This window comes from Lissotriton helveticus, chromosome 8, assembly GCF_964261635.1.
Source record: "Lissotriton helveticus chromosome 8, aLisHel1.1, whole genome shotgun sequence".
NCBI lineage: Eukaryota > Metazoa > Chordata > Amphibia > Caudata > Salamandridae > Lissotriton > Lissotriton helveticus.
The window spans coordinates 292,847,100-292,870,883 of record NC_136069.1 but is presented as its reverse complement, the minus strand read 5'-3'; the positions used below and the strand labels follow the sequence as shown (position 1 = coordinate 292,870,883).

The window sequence follows — 23,784 nt, the reverse complement described above, 5'->3', positions numbered from 1 at the left end:
GCCAACAAATGGAACTTACTCCCTGTGAACCTTAGGTTAGCAGAAACAGAAACTAATTTCAGAAAACTGTTAAAAACGTATCTTTACACCTTATAGACTGTCTTTTTGTCTCGGCACTGTCTCTATCTCCACAGCGCGGGGACACGCCGAGATGGCGTCACCATGCGCTTTATAAACCCCTTTATTATTATTATTATTATTATATTGTCTCAACATACAACCCAACGTATTAATCTCTAACTCTACAGAGGTTAGATTCTGCTAATGTTATTTACCTTTGTTTGATCGCCTTATAGTCAGTCCTAATGTTAGGTCCCTTTGTTGTTTAATTCCGACTGAGTTAACACTGTCTCTGTGGTTCAAGTGAAACCTATGATATAAGACAACATAATAAGACAAGACCCAACTACATCTTATCAAGGTGGATAATCCCTACCATGTTTGTAGTCTCTGCTCACCTCTTTCACTCTTTAATGAGTTTCTCCTTGCGGTTTGGCTTATACCCAATATGTGTTCATTTTCTTCTTTACCCACTGGTACGATTCATCTTAAAATTGTATTACCTAAAATGGGCCATTATGTAGAGAGTTTTAAGTTTTACAATCCGGACTTTTCTATATAGCTAAATAGATAATGTGGTCTATGCTTACCTCTTTGAATGGTAATAAAGGATCACCATAGAAATGAAGATATTCCTTTGTAATCAAATGGGGCTTGCCCAATTTTATCCTCTCTTCATCAAATATAGCAGGGCTAGAGAAGTAAATTCTGAAATATAGCCCAATTAGTATATTAAGGCGTATACAAGGTATGGGACTAAAATCACATATAATTGAGAATGCTCCAACCCATAGACCCCACTTTCCTCCCTTCATGGACCACTGAGTAGAAAATCGATATTACATTTTGTCACAGTAAGTTATATTGTTCCAGGGGTACTTATAATAAAATCACACCCCATTCATTGTTTTTAAATGACACCTACCACCGTGGCATAATGCTGCCCCCGGGACGAACCAATTTCAAATAAAATCCATTGTATAGAAGGGATCACCAATCTTCTCCCTCCATTTCCCAGCGTCGCTTATAGCTAATACTGCTGGTTTCACATAGACGCATTCGTCACCTCAAACTTATACTTAAATGGTGCCGTCAATACCCATTAAACTAAAAATACGCCCCCATAGAGGTCCGTTATGATGAAGAGACCAGTAACTATCCCTGTACTTCAACCAGCATCAGTTGTCAACCTTAGATGACATAAGACCCTGAACCGAAAAAATTGCACTTTTCGTTTTCTTCGGACCCAGGGTCATTACACAGGACTTGTTGAAGTTGGTACGCAAGTCCCAGACTACTCATGAAGTGCACAAACCGATCTAGAATCTGTTTTAGGCTTCTAGTAGTACTGGCGATTAGGAAGGCATAATCCCTATAAAAAAGCCAGGAGCATCCTTTCCCCGGCTCTTAGAATATCTATGCCCGGAATTGTAAGTAATTTCTAGAGACGATTAACATGCATAATAAGAAGAAAGGGGGCCAAAATATAGCCCTGCCGCACCCTCATCCTAAGTAAAAAAAGCTTGGTACATTCGTCATTACCACCATAGCGAACGGAGGACATCGAACCCTAATAGACTTCCAGAAGTTAACCACACACTCGAACATTCCCCATGGATCTCAGCTCTGCCCAGAGCTTCTCTCTGTTAATCATATCAAATGCAGAGCTGAGATCCTTGAAGGAGAGATGAAGAGAACCTTTCTTCCCCATGACCTATTTGTTAACTATTAGATGGAGATTGATGTTCTTTTCGACTGTACCCCTTCCCTCACAAAACCTATGCTGGATGTCTGACAGTATGTTCTCGTGCTTCAGACAACTGTTAGCCTATTCAAGATGACCCTGCCTATCATTTTGACCTTTATTAGGTCTCGCCTAGGCAGAGCTTGCACTGTATTGAGGTATAGATTTGTAGCTGCATCCACTCTTCACCCCTATTTTGATTTGACTTTTGTGACTGTCCTTTGTAAATATTAGGCTTTGATTGGTTAATAGGTTTATTAGTCCCTCCTTAGTACTTCATTGTCTCATTGTCTCCTGTTGTTACCTCACTACCAAAAACACACACTGGGGGTCTATAGCAGAGCCTAGTGTGCTCTAAATTATCGATAAAAATCTTACTACCTAATACATGATCTACATCTGATATTGATGGATATCCACTTCTTCTCTGTATGGGTCTATTCGACATCTGTAGTGAATTCCCTTACATAGGCTATTGGTTGGTAATTTATTGGTTAGCTACATGGTACATAGCCGCAGCAAAAATCTACTCACTTAGGTAGTAAGATTTTTATCGATAATTTAGAGCACACTAGGCTCTGCTATAGACCCCCAGTGTGTGTTTTTGGTAGTGAATTGATTGAATAGGGGATTCCACCCTGGGCAGGTCTTTAAATATTTCTCCCTTCGACCCTCTCTCCTCCGATTTGTTTGTTTGATATCCTGTTGTTACCTGCCATCAGGACTGCCCCTCTTACATCTGTCCCTGCACTCCATCTTTTATTAAGAGGTTGGATGCACTCTTTACTTAATTCCCGTCTTGCTGAATCAGGCACACCAGAGCACATAGGAATGGCGCCCTTCTTGTTTGTATTTGCAGCAGCGCGCCATGCGTCCTTTCGCGTTAATAATGCCTGCTGCTTACTTAAATACACTGTTGGGACGTCAGCTTCGAAGCCAGTGGTCCGTTGTTTTGCCCTCCCCCAGCCGGCTTTGGCAATGGCGACCACATGTTTATATTTGCATTGCGCTTTCACTTTAACCTCTTGCGTGCTCATGACGAGCTCAACTCGTCATGAGCCACGGTGGCCGTGTGCTCATGACGAGCTGAGCTCGTCATGACGGCCGTATTGCTCGCACGCGGGACAATTCCCCCGCTGTGTTGAGTGTTCTAATGAAACGGGTGTGGCCGTGACGAGCGCAGCTCATCATGAGCACAGAGCCACCGTGCTGCATGACGAGCTGAGCTCGTCACGAGCAACGAGGCGCTGTGCGCGCCCCAAAGCAAAGCGGGGGAATTACCCCCACGGCGAAGGGGTTAACAATAGCTGGCACCCCACCCTGCGAGTGCTGTGTAGGGCAGCGACTATTGTTAAAGTGAAAGCATGATGCAAATACAAACAAGCGACTGCCTTTGCGCAATGGCGACAGCTTGTTGTTTTTAAATCATGAGGTTGCCTTTTGTATGATGGCCGCTGCGACTTCAAACGTCTGCCTAAATCATGCAATACTCACGATACAAACAGTCAATTTCAATATTGATGCCTCCGTCTCGGTTTGCAAGAAGCTCTTTGATAATCTCTGATCGAAGATGGCCCCTATATTTACATGCTTCCAGGTAGGGTCAGGATAGGCCTACTTTTGTTTTGATAACCAGGCAGTACAAACGGTTTCGCAGGCACCTCCTCTGCCGCTCAGTGGGGAGGATTCCACAGTGCGTGCTTCGTCTTTTTAATCTAAGTTTATTTAGGGATAGTTTCCTTATATGCCCTCTGATGTATGGGATAAGAGGCGCAGGGCACTGCCAGCAAAGTTTGTTGCTCCCCTTGTACTGACCTGGACCATGCCATTGACATCATCTACCCTGAGTCACAGGTGGGGAGGCTGAAGCGGGACTCGCATGACAGCAGTCATCTGACCACGTTTTTAAAAAAGTGGTGCACTTTAAAGCAGTTGTAAGGATAGTGTATAATTTCAAGAACACTCTTTACTAAAACTGCCAGATGTCACCATGGATACAATCCCCTGGTCCTTATTTTTATTTCCCCATGTATAGTTTTTAGAATTGGATCAATTGATGGAAGCCAGAAGTACAATTCGCAGAATACAGTATGGTATACATTCAAATATCCAGCACGAGAGGATGGATTTTGGGCCTGCCAGTTTAATTTTAGAATTGTGGGAAGTGATGCATTTTATAGTTTTTCAATTTATTTATTAACCGTTTGATTTAATTAAAATCATTACAGTAAAAGATATAAAACTATTTGCCCCCACCCTCCTACCGCATGTATAAACAAGCATTGGCAATGCAATCGGTCTCACATTTACGCAAGTTTAAGCTATTGGCATTGTAAATGACAATGCCTTTTATTTATGTTTTAAAAACCGAAACCTAAATAAAAGGCATTGTCATTTACAGTGCCAATAGGTTAAATTCACGTAAATGCGAGACCTATTACATTGCAAATGCTTGTTTCTATTAGGGTAACAGGCCTATAACACGAGGGGGTGCTTCTGTTCCCCTTTTTATAGACCAGGATGATGATAGAATGTTGCCAATGCTCCTGAAATGAGGTACAGATAGCAGCATTAAGATAGAGAGTTAAAAGAGGGGCCCAGAGAGCCACACGTCATAAACCAGTCACAGGAATCCCCTTAGCGCCTTACCCTCTGGTAGAGAAGTGATTGCACCTCTAACCTCTTCTCATTGCAATGAAAATTTTACGCCGTGACCCAAATGGGGAGGTTCATAGACTGGGCAGTCCTCCTGTTATAAAGCAGAGCAGTTATCCTCTCACACCTTAGCTGGAATTGAAGCCGCTAAATCCATCTCCCTATCGTTCTTAAAAAAGGAATGATTGGCTACTTTCTAAAACAGAGTATCATCTTTTAAAGAACCAGCCAAAATCAGATCCTCTCACAACTCATGCTTTAGTTAGATCTTCCTGTTATTGATTGCTACTTTAAAGGCGGCCCTACAGTCTCTAACTTACTTTGCATCTCATGTTTTTTTTTCAGTTCGGCAAGAAGTATTTCTTCTTGCCCTAGTACAGCTGTTATCAAACAAACGACAGGGCGATGGTAAGCCAGCACTAGCCAGAGTCGAAAGGGCTGTGTTAATATGGTGTCCGATCTTGTCATAGTGCATCAGAATGCTATGCGTAGAGGCTTCTTTGTTGAGGCAAGTCTGAATCTCTGTGATACACAAATTAACTAACTTCTTGGTAAGTATTTCTGGGGGGGGATGTTCTCCCATTTAGACTGGATCAGTTTCCCACCCAACGCTGGCAACCAGGGGATTACGTTCTCGAAGTGTATTCCGATCTATGGAAAAATAAATTAGGGAAGTGTATAAACCAGCAGAAACATAGATGTAGTCACCTTCCTTAAATTAGGGAGTTACGTCATTCCTAAACAGACTCTCATGGCTCAAAAGATTTACCAAGTTAAATTCTGCAGACAACTCATTCGTTTTACTCCCCTGAGCGGTATGCTTCAGATCAATTTTCGCTGGAAAATAACCCTCACAATCCACCCCCCACCCCCCCACCTCCCCCCAGTAGACAACAATCTGAACAGGGGTGTAAATTATTGTCCCCCAAAATCAATAATGCAATGTGGGTGGTAGGGCAACCAGAACAAAACACGTGAAGAAAGCTATCGAGAGGCCAGCATGTCCTATGGTTTCCTGCCATGAACGGCATTGCATTATAGACCCCATCAGGTATGTTGCTCCCCCTGTGTCTCCCTGCCCAAGCTGCTGCTGTTGAGGAAGTTCGAGGCCCTCCACCACCTGCAGGCTACCACCCGTTTTTGTGCCCTTCTGCCCTCTCTTCCACTCGTTTTTTTGTGCCCTCCTGCCCTCTGTGCCACTCGTTTTCCCCTCGTTTTTGTGCCCCTTTTGTCTTCTGTTCCACCCGTTTTTTGTGCCACTCTTTTTTCCCTTGTTTTTGTGCCCCTTTTGCCTTCTGTGCCACTCGTTTTTTGTGCCCTTCTGCCCTTTGTGCCACTCGTTTTTTGTGCCCTTCTGCCCTCTGTGCCACTCGTTTTTCCCTTGTTTTTGTGCCCCTTTTGCCTTCTGTTCCACATGTTTTTTGTGCCCTTCTGCCCTCTGTGGCACTCGTTTTTCTCTCGATTTTGTGCCCCTTTTCCTTCTGTTACCTTTTTGGCCCTCGCCGCTGCGTCTCCTACGCCCCCCCCCCCCCGATGGCCTGCTGCCCATTTGCTGCCCCCGCCTCCCAGCTGCTCCTCCCTCCCACCTCCCCATATATGTCGGTCGCTATGCAGTCCCGCCGCTGGTGTGCCAAAGGTAAGCCCGTCTGCGCCTGTTCGAGCTTGGACCGCGCCCAGCGCCAGAACACCTGGACCCCGCACCCACCACAACGACCGCCACCACTACGACGCCAGCACTCTGTGCGCTCTCAACTCCGGACGGAGCCACACCTGCTTCAAGGCTGCCCCGAAACGCACCCACAGCCCCTTCACCTGCCGGAACTCCAGCTACACCAGCCTCAGAGCCGACGAACCACCTGCCAAGAAAGACCCCAACCATCTCTGATGCATACTACTGAACACCCGCTTCGCACGCAGCATGCCGTCGAGCTCTGGGACCTGCTCGACACAACATCCCCGGACGTCGCCTTCTTGACAGAGACCTGGTTTAACGACTCCTCCGCACCCGACATAGTCATAGCCATCCCAGACGGCTACAAGATCACCCACAGAGACTGCACCAACTGAGTCGGAGGAGGAATCACCATCGTCCACAAGGACAGCATCAGGGTCTCGACTAGCATAGCACCGCCGAACACATGCATTTCCAGATCCACACAGACCCTAACTCCGCCCTCAGAGGCACCCTCGTCTACCGACCCCCTGGATCCCGCCCCCAGTTCAGCGACTCTATCGCCGACTTGATCAGCACGCATGCCCAGACCTCCACCGACTACATCCTCCCTGGAGACCTGAACATTCACCTTGAGAACAACAATGACAACAACTCCACAACCCTGATCGATAACCTTGCCATCCTCGGACTGAATCAACTCGTCACAACGCCCACCCACTCCGCCGGCCACACGCTCGACCCCGTCTTCTCCTCAAGCCTGCACGTCTCCGTCAGCCACACCACTGAACTCCTCTGAACCGACCACCGCTGCATTCACTTCGCCTTCCAGAAGCCCACCACACACCACCGCACCCAACAGGTCCCCCACCGCTGCTGGAGACAAATCACCGAAGACCAACTACACGCAAACTTTTCTCTCAGCCCACCCACCGAACCCTCCAACACCGACGACGCTGCCCACAGCCTCAGACGCTGGATCGAGGACTGTGCCAACACCCTCGCCCCGCTGAAGAAACCTCCCCCCCCCCCACAGAGACACCAGCAAGAGGGCCAGCTGGTTCACCCCAGAACTCCTAGCCCCAAGCAAGCCTGCCGGAAACTAGAGAAGAAATGGCACAGTGAACAAACTCCGGACAACCACGCAGCACACAAGGACGCCATCCGCAACACCACCACCTCATCAGGGCTGCCAAGAGGACCTCCTTCAAAGACCGCCTCGACAACAACGCACACAATAGCAAGGATCTCTTCGACATCATGAAGGAACTCTCCAACACCAACGGCATCCCGCCGTCGCAAGCCGTGTGCGACTCCCTAGCCACCTTCACCCACCGCAAGATAGCAGACATCCACGACCGCTTCAACACCCAGACAGCCCCAACATACAGCAACGCAACAGACACTTCGCACACTATCGACCACGACCCCCTGCTAGCCTGGGCCAGCGTGAGCATCAATGACACCATCAAGACTATGCGCACAATCCACTCTGGCTCTCCGTCGGACCCATTCACGCACCACGTCTTCAACAGAGGAAGCAGCTCAATTGCACCACACCTGCGCAACGTCATCAATCTCTACCTCGAGACCGCGACCTTCCCAGAGATCTGGAAACTGGCTGAGATCAACGCCCTACTCAAAAAACCTAACGCAGACCCAAGCGACCTCAAGAACTTCCGGCCCATCTCTCTGCTCCCCTTCCCGGCCAAGGTCATCGGGAAAACCGTAAACAGACAGCTAACCCGATACCTCGTAGAAAACAGAATCCTAGACACTTCCCAGTCAGGTTTCCGCAGCAACCATAGCACCGAGACAGCCCCCATCGCCGCCAACGATGACATCAGAACTCTTCTGGACAATGGTAATACCGCAGCACTCATCCTCCTAAACCTCTCTGCCGCCTTCGACACCGTCTGCCACCGCACACTACGCGCACGCCTCCACGCCACAGGGATCCGAGACAAGGCTCTGGATTGGACCACCTCCTTCCTCTCCGGCAGAACCCAGAGCGTCCGCCTCCCCCCATTCCGTTCCAAAGCCTCCGATATCATCTGCGGCGTACCCCAGGGATCCTCCCTCATTCCGACGCAGTTCAACATTTACATGGCCCGCTCGCACACGTAGCCCGACAGCACAACTTCAACATAATCTCCTATGCCGACGACACTCAGCTGATCGTCTCCCTCAGCAAGGACCCCATCACTGCCAAAGCTAACCTCCACGAAGGAAAGAAGGCCGTCGCCGACTGGATGAAGACCAGCCGCCTGAAGCTGAACGCGGACAAGACTGAGGTCCTCATCCTCGGCTCCAACCCTTTAGCCTGGGACAACTCCTGGTGGCAGAAGGCACTGGGGGGCAGCCCTGACACCCACCGAAAAAGCACGCAACCTGGGAATCATCCTCGACTGAACGCTCTAAATGACCAAGCAAGTCAACGCCGTCTCCTCCTCCTACTTCAACACCCTCCGCATGCTCCTCAAGATCTGCAGATGGACCCCGACAGATACAAGAAAGACAGTCATCCAGGCCCTCGTCAAAAGCAGACTCGTCTACGGAAACCCCCTCTACGCGGGAGCCCCGACCAAGCTCATCAAACGACTATAACGCATCCAAAACGCCTCGGCACGACTGCTCCTTGACATACCACGACACGGCCACATCACCCCCCACCTAAGAAACCTGCACTGGCTCCCCGTGAACAAGAGCATATCCTTCAAGCTCCTCACCCATGCACACAAGGCACTCCACCAGACCGGCCCAGCCTACCTCAACAGACGGCTCTCCTTCTACATCCCCAACCGCCAGCTACGCTCCGCCGACCTCTCACTCGCCACCATCCAGCGCATCCGAAGAACAACCACCGGTGGGAGATGCTTTTCCCACCTCGCTGTCAAGACATGGAACACCCTCCCACTGAGCCTACGACAGACCCAAGACCTGCTGACTTTCAGGAGGATACTCAAGACCTGGCTGTTCGATCAGTTGCGTCACCCCCCCATCCCCCCTCCACCTCCCCCAGCGCCTTGAGACCCTCGCGGGTATGTAGTGCGCTTTACAAATGATTGATTGATAGACATTAGTACATAAAATCCTACTATTCCTAAAAGAAAGGAGAACCCCTAGAACATATGAGGATGTACACTTAATTATTTCAACTTTATAACATCTGCTTTAACAAAAGTCACAAGCCCCATCTCTGTCATCCCCTTACAAAAGGAGAAGCATTGTCCTGGCTGCTCAAACGAGCGAGGAACCCCCACTCGCCCATCCCACTAAAGCAGTTCTATCCCTGTTTATTGCGAACGGCTTGGCAGTGTTGGGCCAGCACGCAATAAATATGTTGCTGCCGGACCACAGGTTTATGGAGCCCATATGGAGGATTTGGGGAATGGGGTAATAGCCTGCCTAGACTGAGTGGCAGTGCCCAGGATTGTGAAAGCCCAGAGAAAAGAACCAGAAGAGGAGTTATAAAAGTAGCTCATCCATGACATGGCCTGTGGGAGATGCCTGGGTCCTGAAGGACTCCAGGTTGAGTATTACCAAATATACTCAACTGAATTACTCCCCATGCTCTTGAAGACCTTCCGGGAGGCAAAGTGAAAAGGCATACTACCGCTGACCATGTGAAAGGCCCTTATGATGATGCGTCGAAGCTAGGCAAGGACCCGAGAGATGAGGGATCCTATCGGCCACTGTCCTTGATCAATGTGGATGCCAAACAACTTGCAAAAGGGCTTGTGATGAGACTGAGTTGTGTGATAATGCACTGAGTGGGTGACGACCAGTGTGGCTTTATGCCAGGTCAGGGTTCCTATATGAATCTCCGGCACCTCACATGTACTGCACGCAGTCCAGGGATCAGACATAGAGGCTGCACTGGTAGTGCTAGACATAGAGAAGGCTTTCGACGCCTTGGGGTTAGTGCACGTGAGGGACGTGTTGTGGCGTTAGGGATTGGGATAATGTTTCCTGTCCGGTTGGTAATTTCTGTATACGGAACCGCAGGAGTAAGGACTAAGAAGGTAGTGTCAGATGTAATTTCTATAGGGTGGGGTACAAGACTGGGCTGCCCCCTGGCCCCGCTCCTTTTCGCACTAGACATTTAACCTTTAGCGTGTAGTGTCTGTGGAAGGAACTCGAGGAATGGGAATGGGGGTGGGTGTAAGGGTCGGGTACATGTGTATATTCTACACAGACAGCACGCTTGTATACTTGAGAAGGCCAGAAAGTTTGTTGCCGATACTTATGAGAATAATGGAGGACGTTGGGTAGGTGTCTGGACCGCCTGTCAATAGACACAAGACAGTACTTTTCCCCCTGGCGTACCAACAAGATACTGACCTCCTGGAGGCGGGCCTTCTCTAGGCGACAGTGAAGTTTCGATATTTGGGAATACAGGTGGCACATGAACCAAGACAACAATATGACCTTAATGTGGGCCAAGTGGTGGATGGACGGACCATTTCCATACAAATCTGGAACACTCTGCCACTGTCTGTCATGGGCAGGGTTGCCTTGAGTAAAATGGTGTTGCTACCCTAGTGTCTTTATGCTATGCAGAACTCATTCTGTGTTTTGAACAGCTCACTGTTCAGGAAACGTAATGGACTACTGGTGTCATTGGTGTGGATGGGTAAGAGGAGTGTAGTCGGGTTTGAGGTACTCAAGTTAGCCGCTGCAGATGGTGGGTTGGGACTCCCAGACATGCAGCTATATTATATGTTAGGGCTCCTACAGTAAAGGGCTCTGTAGTGCACTGACGACTCCATCTGGGAGAAGATGCTCCTGGATGGTCTGGTGGAGGAGGGTGGCCTCCCCATGATATTGATGTGCGGTCTTAGGGTGCCGAAGGATAAACCCTTCATAGTGCAACACGTAGCGCAGGTTTCGGAACAAGCGGTAACTCTGGTACCATATGCCAGACTTCTCCCCTTGGTGGCTGTGACCTTTACTGCATATGTAGACCTTGATAGACGTGTGTAGGAAGTGGAATCTTTATATTGTATACTAAAAATAGGTTTACTGTGCAAATAGTCCAGTTATCCCTTATGAGTGGACAGGGGCTTTCTCTAGCAATCCCAAGTTGCTCTTCTAGGAGGTAGTGTGGACTAACAGACTTAGGCTTATCAGACAGGAATGTTAGACAGCTGCAATAAACACAGTTAATAAATGATGCACACGACTCAATGAGGAGATCCACATCAATTAAAAAAATAACTATAATCTTCATATAAGTTTTAGCACCAGGACCATCAAAATCAAGTAAGTAAGTTTCAAGATAGAAATACTTTTAGGTTTCAAAAGTCGACAGAGGTGGCAGTGTGATCCTACGGAGGAAAAATGCAGGTACTTCACAGTGACTTACTGGACCAATCTCCTGGACTTAAGGTAAGTATGGGGCATGGCCCAAGGCTGCACCAACAGGTCACCTCGGGCAGCACTGTGGGGGTCGGGTACAGAGGTGCCTTTCAGCGTCAGGTGCTCTGTTATCCTACGGGGGAAACATGTACAGCATCCGGCAAGTTCACAGCAACTTAAAGGACCAAACTCCTAGACTTAAGGTAAGTATGGGGCAAGGTCCAAGGCCACACTAACAGGTCACCTCAGGAGGCCCTGGGCGTCCGGTTGCAGAGGTGTTACGGCATCTCGTCCCCAATGTTAGTCAGTGGGGATCGGTCTGGTTGGAAAGGGGTTGTAGGTTTAGACTGGGAAACCTGTCAGATTGAACCAACAAGGGAGCTTAGGTCTCCTGATGCTTGGGGATGTGGGGACACCTTTGGTCCACTTCCATTTGGGCCGTGGGCGATGGGTGCAGAGGTGTCTTGAGGCGTTGGCTTTTTCACAGACGAGTCACTCGCGGTCAGGCGGCGGCTGCACAAAGAGGTTGCGAACCTAAGGTGCATTTATACACGAACAAAAACACCCCGTATGTCCATGCGAAGAAGGGAATCGAGTCAACCTTAAGTGTTCACATGGAACTCATTAAAAAAAAAAAAAGTTCATTTGTTCACTGACCTTTCTGTGCAGAATGAATCTTATGTGTAATTATATCAATAATACACTCAAATCGAGAAAAGAAGATTCCAGAGCAGCCAGTATTTATAAACAATGACGGTTCAGCTGAACCGAGTTTATTAGACAAGGATTCTTTGTGTAGACAAACAGATGAATGTTTCTTAAGGGAAACAGGAAGAGTGAGTATGCCTCAGGTGAAAAGACAAACCAAAACCGAATTTGAAGACGAGAAGGCAAAGTGCAATGTGAACATACATGGTATATTGATTGCTTTACACCAAGAGAGCAGTTTTCTATTCAATAAATTTCGAGACACATGGAATTAATCATTGTATCACAGTTCAAATAAATAATCTGTCTTTGTACATTTGTCGACGGCGTTTCAACCCTTAGAAGAATAAATAGGGTCTCATCAGGACTGAAATGCCTATGGTCTGAGAAGAAAGTAAAAGGGGGAGGTTATTTAAGATATTGTGGATACTCAAGAATAAAAATGATAATAAGTTGAAAGATACTCACTGGCTTAGGTAGTGGAGGCCCAGTCTAGGAGGGTAGGCCCACTATAGATAGCGAGAAAAGTTATTTTCAATTGAGCAATATCTGGGTTATGAATGGTTAGGGAAGCAATCCCCCTATAAGTCCCTAAAAAATTAAATAAAGAGGCATGGGTACAACCTTATTCAGAAAGTTGCTTTTATGTGGTGAATATTGCATAATGGGCTCCTTCCCTCTGGGGTCACCTTACCCCCTATATGACCACATCCTGTGGGAAGTGGGCATAACCCTGTCCCAGAGTTCCCAAATTTGCCATAACAAAGATGGCAGACTTCTGATTTTCGTATTCAATTCAATTCAATTCAAAATATCTTTATTCGATTGTTGTGTGCAATCATAAAAGTACAAGTAAAAAATTACAGATTTACAATTTAAAAAGAGAATATAAAAATACAATAATTCATTGGGTTCGTAAGCAAGACAGTTAAATTTTTGGAGTGCAATTACAATTATAAATACATTTTTAAAGTGCAGTTATGTAGTCATACGTTTCCTGATGATCATCACATTCCTTAGGGTACAAAGCTGTTGCTGCTACAGATACATGATTATCTAACGCTTGCATACTAATCATCGCCGCACGGCAATGACGAAATCCTAATACTCTTAAGAATGGCAATAGGACATTTTTCCTCATTTCATGATACAGTTTACAAAATAAAAATACATTAATGGTACTCTGGGGGCGACATTATCACAGGGACAACATGGTAGATCGTGCGTCCAGAAAATAGAATGTTGTGGCAGGCTGGATAGGACCAGTCAGAGCACACTAGTAGATGGTAGATTTTTTAGGGGGTACCTTTAAGGTGCGCTCTGGGTGCATGTTTTAAGAAACCCATTACTGGAATCAATATAGGATTCTTAATACGGGATGTTTAATACCAAACCTCTCTAGTTTAAGTAAAGCCATCCTGAAGCTGGGGAACTCATGTTTGGCCAGTGACCAGCACGTGTACTTAAAATGGCTGCCTTGTCACTTGTACTGGCAATACTTGAACCTGCCAGCACAAGTGCATATCTGCTAATGCAAATATGTCCACACATAATGTATTGCACCCTGCCTTTGGTCTGTAAGGCCTACTTTAGAGGTAACTTACAAATATTACATGCAGTGTTAGGGGACAAGGCACACAGGTGTGTGACATGTCATGTTTCACTTTTTGAAGCACCTTGTCACTCAAACTGCGGTTGCAGTCTGTATGAGTTTGGTGGTGGGTCCCTTAGCGTGGCACAAGATATGCTCCAGCTCATAGGGACCCTCTTTAGTACTTATACCCTAGGTACCAGAGGTAGCACTTACTAGGGACTTGCAGATGTGCTAAAGGCTTGGTCAATTGGGGATCAAGTGACCAGTTTTCTTGTTTTGGGGAAAAGAACCCTGGCGCTGGAGACCCAGTTAGCAAAAACCCAGTGTACTTCAGTTAAAGTCGCATCAAATACCAGGCAAAAGGTGGGGAGATTACTGTAACAAGAATCCAATTTCCTGCACATTGTTTCCTTGAACACTAGGCGGATGTCAGAGGGTGGGGGGCCTGTACCTCAATGACATTTTTCTAATGCTGGATGAGGTAGGGACACTCTTTAGGAGAGGCTCCTGGACCGTTCATACAGTATGCAACAAAGTTTCCCCATACAGCCCGTACATTTTCAGAAGAGCCAGAAGAATCTCTTTTTCTGAATGTCTTACTGGCCCTGGGCTTGAGTAGGGTTCTCATATCCAGTCTGTATGCTGTCTTGAAGGACAATAGATGCATAGATATGGTACCAACTCCCAATAGTTGGGCTAAGGACCTTTAGGAACCACTCCCAGATGGGGTATGGTAACTTGCTCGAGCCTAACTGAAGGGAACCACCAGCAATGCACGATTGAAGTGTACACAATTTTATTACCTATCTAAGGCCCTCACAGAATATACCCATCTGGTTGGAGGGTTGTACCAAGTGCGCAGGGACCCCAGCAGATTTCTTTCACGTAACATGGGGTGCCACAGACTTCAGGCCTATTGGGGAGGAGTGGTGCATACACTAAGGGGGGTCACCAAATTCAGTCTAGAACTTACACCTCACCATTTCCTCCTGTGCTCTGTGCTGCTCCCCAAGAAGAGGAGGAAGATGGGGTGTAGATGTACCCTATTGGACCTGGTGCTAGCCAGATACTGCATTGCTATTCACTGGATCAGTCCAACAACCGCACCACTGTATAAGTGGATGGCAGATATGCGGAAATGGGCAGTCGTCGAAGAGTGCAGGTTGGGGAAAAAAGTGCGGACCGATGAAAATGCAGAGTGTGACTTGGAGATGTGGGGAGAAATGATGGACCACCTGGAGGATGTAGAGTTGGAGGTGGGGGTCCTGCTTTGACATCCCCCATTGACGAGGGGGAGAACTCAGAGAAAGAGAGGGCAGCCTGAATGTGGTTAAAGATGGATGGGCAGCCACATGCTGCCCATCTATCCATTACTCCCCAGTACCGTCCCCACCTCCCCTTCCTCTGAATCCTGCAGCAGATGCTAGGATATTTGGTGTCAGTTGATGTGCGGCCACAATTTGGTCCCTATGAAGTATAATAAACAATATGATAAATTGTGGTTTAGTGTTACCCCTCCCCCCTGACTGCTGTGTATTACCTAGGTGATGTGGAGGGACAATGCTGCAGGGTTATGTTGCCATGTTGTGCAACTTATTATTTTGGTCGTTTTATGTAAAAAATATAATAAAGAAATTGAGAAAAAAAGGGTCCAAGCCGTAATGTAATGGCATCTTCTAAGTAGTTTGCTGCACGTTTAATTGTCTCGCTTATAATTTGTTGTAGAAAAGTAAAGAGAACATTGCCTACTAAAGGAAAGATTGTACCAAAGCCTTATTTAGGAACATACCCATAACCAGTATTTGTAGAGTAGTGACCTGGTGGGCAACCCATGCATTCACAGGAAAGGACTCTCAGACCGAAGGATGAATGTCCAAGTGGGCTAAATATTTTTGCATATTTAGATAGCATATTTCAGGTAGATGTTCTTTCCAGGAAGAGTGGAGCTTGACTGATTGTTCATAATTTCTAGAATGTAGAAGGGAAATTGCTTACTGACTTTGTCATCCTAGCTGTCCTTCATGGGAATCTTCACTGACTTCATGAACTTCTTGCTCACCAGCTCCAGATTTGAGGAGAGCAAAGGGAGAGGGCTAGATATTAATCTGAAGTTATAACTTTATTCAAGTTTGAAGATAAACTGAATTTCAGCTACATAAGGCGCAACCTTCGATGATAGTTGGGTGAGACCTCAGCCATAAAGGTGAGGTGTGTTTTTCTGTGTTTTAGTCTGTGATGACTAATGGCAGCTTTCTTCCATTTTTATTTATAAAAAAAATGGACGAGATGAATTTGTGCAGCTTCTCATTGACTAGTTTTTATTTAAGATTTATTCTAAAAAGTATTTTAAAAAAAGATTGGCATCCACTGAAATTGGGTGTTTATTAGTATTGTCACCAGAGTAACTATAATACACTGACGTTCTCTTTTCCCTCCTCAGCTGATTCAGTATGTTTGCAGCCAGGTTGGTGGCAGTCTCCTGGTACTGCTGGGACGCAGCGCGCTCAGGGTGCGGCAGTGTAATTCTTTTAACCTTGCTAAAGCATTTTATTCTCTGTTTGTTTAGCTAGCAATTTAAGGATAATCGGCGAAAACAGTTCTTTGGCGGCGTTTCTGCAGAGTTAAGGCAGACGCTTAGCCCTTTTAAAATTATCGCCGATACCAGCTTATTTTCAGCTGTTCCTACCTGCTGCTGCGCAGAGCTCCCCTCCGCCCGGTCCATCACGGCTTTCCTGCCGATTGTGTGGAGGGCGGCTCTCACCCCGGCTACTCGTGCCGGTCCGGTGGAGTGCGGGCGCCATATTGGGAGGAGCCTGAAGGGCACTGGGACCAGAGTCAGCGGTCCAGTTGCCCGAGGCTCCCTCCCATAAAACGCAATGTGCCTCAGGGAGCGCAGCGGACGTGCGCAGCGGGCGCGACGATGGCGCGCCTAAGGCAAGCCCGTCTGCGCCCGTCCGCGCGCGATTGGGCCCCGGGGCCACATACTCTGAACTAACTTTCCCCTACTCTACTAAAGAACTTGTGGCACTTAGACCAGCTGGTAAGTTCTGCCCGAGACTACCTTTGCATGTATTAAAACGCACTTCCCAACTGGGCATATCAAAAGTCACCATGTATACAGACCCCTCTACTACAGGTACATTACATCCAGGTCAGGGCACCTCAAGCAAACAGAGGCTAGAGCTTCGCTGCATCTATCTGAACACTAGGTCTTTGATCAAACATCAGGTAGATTTATTTCTTTCACTGAGTAACGACCGCCCAGATATGCTACTTTTAACTGAGACCTGGTGCACCCCTGACTCACTACCAGACATACTTGCCTCACTCCCCTCTGATTATTATATTCTTTTGGCTAATCGCCCCCCAGGAAAAACGGGGGTGGGGGGGTGGCGGCCATTATTCGAAAAACTTATCAATTTAGAGAACTTCCATCACTATCTCTCCCAGACTCTGAAAATATTGTTATCAAGTTAAACACTGATAGTGGAGCGCTAGTATTGGTTTTAGTATACCGCCCTCCGCAGTACATGGCTACCTTCCCCTCTCTTCTGGTAGAGCAATTGGCTTCTTGTGTCGTCAACTGCTCCAAGGTTCTCTTAGTAGGGGACCTGAACTATTGGTTTGATAACCTCATACCGGACCCCCAAGCAGCAGAACTCAATGATTTATTTACGGATCTTAACTTAATACAGCACATCCATGTCCCTACTCACCAGAAAGGCCACAGCTTAGACCAAATTTGGACACTTAACCTTCCTTTAAATTTGCTTACCTTATGCCCCTGCAGCTGGTCAGATCATTTTTTAATCCAGTTTCCTCTTGTTATAGAAGGGTCGATTAAACCAAGGCCACAAGCTGGCAGACAAATTCGGAAATGGAGGTCGGCGGACTTACCCGCATTCCTAAAAACGCTAGCCACCACCCTTCCCTCCCAGGATACGGATATAGAATCTAGTGACAAAGCACTTTCACAGTGGCTATGCCTAGCGGCTAATCTACATGCCCCCTTAGTAAATTTTTCTACATCATGAGGGAAGGAAGCTCATAAATGGTTCACCCCAGAACTGAAAAAACTAAAACTCCGCATTAGACAGAAAGAAAGGAAATGGAGAGCAAACTACCTATCAGAGGACAAAGAGATTTACTGCCTAGCGAGGAAACAATATCAAAAAATGCTTCTAAGACATAAAACTGACTTCTTTTCTGCAAAAATTTTGAACTCTTCGAACAAATCTAAGCAGATATTTGAAATCATAAATGATCTTTGCAATGATGATAGGACAACTCTTCGTATCATCCCCACTCAAAAACTGTGCGACACATTGAATGACTTCTTTCAGGATAAAATTATCAATATTAAACAAAATATAGCCAGTTCTTTTACCTCAAGCCCATTAAATGATACATTCTTCAACTCCCAAACGCTGGATAACATCTCTCCCATTGACCCAAAAACTCTCCTGGAACTCATGGTCCGGGTGAAATCGGGATCTCCCGACGATATATGTCCCCCTCACATTTTTAAAGAAATAGGACTCGCTATCCCGCAAAGCGTTCTCTCTCTCTATTAAATGATTCACTCGCCCAGGGTAAAGTACCTAGCAGTTTTAAACAAGCCCTGTTGATCCCTCTGATAAAAAAATCGGGTATGGACCCACATGACCCTTCCAATTATAGGCCGATCTCCTTGTTACCCTATCTGTCTAAAATTCTGGAGGCTCATGTATCTAATTGTGTCTCGAGTTTCATCGAATCAACTGATTATTTAGAACCGAATCAGGCAGGTTTCCGCCCGGGCCATTCTACCGAGACAGTGATACTAGCAGTCCAGAACACCTTGAGATCTAATGCAGACAGAGAGGCCCATCAGGCACTGGTGCTCCTTGATCTGTCGGCTGCGTTCGACACGGTTGACCATACCATTCTTCTCAACCGTGTCGAGCAAGCCGGCATCAGGGGCCCAGCTCTGAGCTGGCTAGAATCTTTCATTTCTGAACGTACTCAGTCAGTCAGATTGGGGTCATTCACAGCACCAAAAATTGTTTCCACCGGTGGTGTCCCTCAGGGATCATCCCTTTCCCCACTCCTTTTTAATTTATATTTACGTCCTCTACTGCGCTCCCTGAAAAATCGGAAAGTCACAATTTTTAATTACGCAGATGATCTGCAATTGGTCTTTGTATTAGATTCCCCCGATGCTGTGGTAGACTTTCAGGACACCATGTCTCACATCCAGAGATGGATGAATCTAAATTACCTCAAACTCAACCCGGGCAAGACAGAATTAATCTTGCCCGGGAAGAGTGACATTAGTTGGGGTCCCCATTTCTGGCCACCTAACATGCGTACTCCACCCACTAAGTCCCACACAGTCAAGAGCTTAGGGGTGACTCTTAGTGAGGATCTCTCATTAAAAAGCCACATAGGGACGGTAGTCTCAACCTGTTTCTTTCAATTAAGAAAGATAAAGAAAATATCCCAGTTTTTAACTCACTCTGCCTTGATTCAGGCAATTGCTGCCTTAATACTATCGCGGATTGATTTCTCCAGCAGCCTGTATCTCGGCCTCCCAGTAGATCAGTTGAAGAGACTACAATATGTCCAAAATCAGGCAGCCAGGCTTATTTTTAAACAACCCAAATGGCAATCCATTAGATCAGGATTGGAAAAACTTCACTGGCTTCCAGTGGCTCAGAGAGTTAGTTTTAAAGCTGGCTGTATCATTTTTAAAGCTTTGCAGGGCAAAGGTCCGAAATTTATTAGGAATTTAGTTTGTAAATACATTCCTTCACGAAATCTTCGATCAGCCCAACAAGAGCTATTGATGATCCCTGCATATAGGAAGAAGCGTCAGGGCGGTAGCAGCTTCCACTTTCTTGCCTCTTCCTTATGGAACTCTCTGCCACTGACCCTGAAACAAAGTGGGGATCTCCTCACTTTTAGACAGACATTTAAAACTTTGCTTTTTATACAAGCTTATTGTAATTAAACCTAGATATGATTTACTCCTGCTCAAGTACCCAAAAGCTGTGTTGTGTTCAAAAGTTCGATAGCGCCATGAAGCCTGCGGGCGTACGAGCGCTGTATAAATAAAAAATTAGCATAACATAACACCGTCCACTAAGTGTAGTGGAAACGCCATGAAATTACTCTTGCCTGTTATTAGTACGTTTCACAAGTAACATTTATATTTTTCGTACATTTTTTAAACAAACAATTGCTTTTCTATCTAGAGCACAGTTGGAGAATGAGAAAAAGAAAAGAGAAATAGCTGAAAAGGAAAAAGAACGAATAGAACGTGAAAAAGATGAGTTAATTGAACGTCTCAGGCAAATTGAAGAGCAGACATTGAAGGCTCAGAAAGGTAATTTTCAGAACCTATTTCAATTTGCTCTTAAACTTACAAAATCTATTACTTTTCTTAAATAGCCTCTTTAGTCATTTTTTAAAGTTAATTTCCTGTGATTGTACTTCTATTTAGTTTGAATATGTGGAATTCTACACAAGTGGATGTAATGCTCCAGAAAATCGAATGTAATTTTATTTATGAAAGAGCTGGTTATTGGTAACCGAATGGTTTCATGTTGAGGAAATGGGGTGAATGGAATGACACATTGAGAGGACATTGTAAATATTTGTACCTTGCGCATATTTGCAATGTAAGGAATGGGGCTATTAGTAGTTTGCTCATAATTAACCAATTGTTGGTCAGGAGTGGAAGCTGTGACTAAAAATCAGGTCTCTGGGTTAGCCACCTGGCAGCTAGGCTGCACAAGGTTCTCCTATTTCTGATTACTGATATAATGAAATGACAGGATGATTCCAGCAAAGTGACCCATCAAATTCTTAAAGTGTTGAACCTTGTGAGAAGTTGGCCTGATGTGCAGTGCTCACTATTCTAGTGATCACTATATATCAGTCCAAACAACCCTTATTGATGATTGGTTGTAAGTCAACCTTATAGACCAGCTATCCTAGTAGCATGGATACGAGCAGTCTAAGGCTAAGACTCTAGAGGGCGTGTTAAGCCAGCTGTTTTACCATCACATTACCCCTTGAACACCCAGTGAAAGGACACCACACAAGTTGTTATGAAAATAAACAGTGTATTTATTAGAATCACAACAACCCTGTACTCTTTATGAGGACAGGGTGCTAAGCACACAACAAAACTCTTACGAAAATACTTTTAAGTTAGCACGTTACACAAATGCCCGAGGGGCACGAAAAACCATATACGCTAAAAGTGGAATGCGAATTACTAGCAGGTAAGTAACAGTTCTAATAGGCTTTGGAATCGCTAGGACTGGACTAGGGAATCGTTAGATTACTACTAGGAGGCCTAGGGGACTCGGGTGCAGAGTGTGCACTCTCACGCGGGATGCGGGACAAAGTCTATGGAAGCTAGAATTCACAAAGTTAGTGTTCACGGGCGAACCCGACCTGGTAGGGAGAAAACGACAGTGGATCCTGACCCTTGGATAGTGAGGCTATGCTGGGACACCGGAGTGCCGAAGTTACCTAGCCCAGGGGCTGCAGCTGCATAGGTCTGAAAAGACGTCGGGGATCTCGTTGCCGGACCAGGAGCCTGGAAGGAAGAAGTTGCTGGCAGGCGACCAGTGAAGAAAAGTTCGATGGATCCAAGCCTGGATCAAGGAAGACGAAAACCTGAAAGCAGAGGGGACCAAGTTCTTGAATCACTAGCCAGTGATTAAGTGGGCACCAGGATGGCACCGGGCGAAGTCACCGCAGTCAGGTGAGTGGGCGCTGCTGGGCTCTGCAGTCTCTCGGACCAGGAGGCGTTGTCGGCGACCAGGATGGAGGTGCGAGCTGTCCCACGAAGGATGAAGTCGTTGGCGTCGAAGTTACCCAGGATTGGGCAACAAGCCTTGGCTAATTCAAGCCCACGCGGTGGACTCAAAATGGCGTCTTGAGTGGACCAGGAGGGTCCAGGGTGCTCCTCTTCGGGAAGGGAGCAAGGGCCAGTCTGGAGCAACCAGACCAGCAGCAGAAATGTCGTCGGGCGTCGTCGGGAAGGCCACAAGCCAACGGGCTAGTAGCCAAACAACGCGGTGAGCAGCGGAAAGCAGAAGGGCCCCACGCAGATCGTGGAGATGCTGGGGGGCTGCACTTCGGAGCTGGAGCTGCTCAGAGTCGGGGCTTCTCGGACCCCAAAGCACTCACCAGTAGATTACTCGGCGGGCTTGCTGGAAAGAAGTCGTGCAGTCTTGCAGATGGCCGGTCCCTTGAGGTCTCGTCGCACCCACGGTTCTCAGCTGGGCTGTAGAGGTGGGTAGAGGTCAGAGGGGCCAGGGAAGCCGGTTCTCGTCGAGCTGGGCAGTCGGATTCCGGAGGAAGGACTTACAGCAGACCGCAGTGTTCTTAAGATGGTGCCTGCGGATGCAGGGTGACTACTCCTTAGTCACAAGGGAGAAATCTTAGGAAGAAGTCTTGAGTTCCTTTCGCAGAAAGTAGTTTCAGGATTCAAAGATGATCTGATTTGGAAGGGGGCCAGTCTCTACCTTTATCCTGTAAAAAGGGGCTGGCACGCGACTAAGTCCTGCCCTATGGGTGGGACTAGGAGGGGGGTGGTTACACCCACTTCCTTGGCGGGCTTTTCCCCAGCACAGGGTCTGGAGTGACCCTGGAACTGGTTCCAGCCAGCCTATGCACAGTGAGCACCGGGGTGCCACGTGCAGTCACCTTCCTCTAAAGCCCTGCCTACCTACAATACACAAAACCCTGTCTGGGACGGTGCTGGCACCGCCCCTGGCAGGAAACCCTTTGTCCTTATCTCCTGCTCTGGGAGGACTCCCAGCAGCAGGAGGGCAGACTTGTGTCTCGGTGGCAGCATCCATTTTGTGGATGCTAAGGCTCTGTCTGACTTTTAACCGGGTTATAGGTTACAGGCATGTCGTGTCCCTCTAGAAGGGTGGAATGCTAACCCCGTCGCCAGAATTGGCGAGGGGTTAGTATTCCAATTCGTATGACACCTTACTCGACATGTTTTGATAAAGCGATACCAGAGTTGGCACATAACCGCGAGGATTATAATGCACTTAAGAGTATATGGTATGCGATATCATGGAAACGGCTAAGGGATGGATCCCGAAAGCCGCAGACAGGCTCAGCTCATGCTAGAGCACCATCTCACACGATTCCAAGCACTCTGCCTTCAGGATTGTTAAGGCCTGCTATAGGAGTGACTGATAGGAGATCTGTGTGTCCATTTTAGGGTTAGATATAGGTATACTATATCTAAAGCAAAGGGTGAGTACACCACCTTGCCCCAGCTGTCGTGCAGCCAGTTGTGTCAGATTTGGATGGCCATCCAGGGGTGGCATAATACATGCTGCAGCCCCTGGTAGGCCCTGGGTACACCTAGGCCCTGGGTACCTAAGGTACACAGTACAGGGACTGATAAGGTGACTCAGTATCCAATTTAGATATGTACCTAAGGTACATGGAATCCATTTTACAGAGAGAGCAGTGGGCCTGAGGTCCTGAACAGCAGGGCCTCAGGTCAACTAAGTCAGAAAACCAGCAAAACACCAGGCAAAAAGTTGGGGGCAACCATAGTCAGGGGTCAACCTTCCTACAAACCTGCAGAAATATTTTCTTTCCAGTACATCTGATACATTGATAGGCCCTTTTTCTTCTGGATCTTATCTCTCATTTATAGTAATATGCCTGGATTAAATGTGCTAAATTAAGCTTTAAATTAAAAACAAAATAGTTTCAGAGAATTTATTTTAGATATTTTCAAGGCTATTATAGTTGAGTTTGCTCTTGTCTAATTTGTTGTATGTGAGGATAGAGCATGATTATGAAGAAATTATTTTTCCACGTTTTGGGGAAAAAACTATTTATTTCTGAAAAATGTAGAGCCTCCAGCAAATAAGTTATTTTCACACTAAGCTACATTTTTTTAATTATTCATAAATTTGCTTTAAAACAAACAACAATTGATATATCGTTGTCGGGCAA

The 23,784-nt window shown here is 46.6% G+C and overlaps 1 protein-coding gene across 1 annotated transcript in view; it reads left to right on the top strand.

The window, feature by feature from the left end:
• Positions 1-23,784, top strand: part of RDX (radixin) — a 596,536-nt gene that overhangs the window by 372,660 nt on the left and 200,092 nt on the right. The window contains exon 10 of the mRNA XM_078657059.1: positions 20,031-20,161. Within this exon, the coding sequence (XP_078513185.1) occupies positions 20,031-20,161 (131 nt within the window). The remainder of the gene's footprint in view (positions 1-20,030; positions 20,162-23,784) is intronic.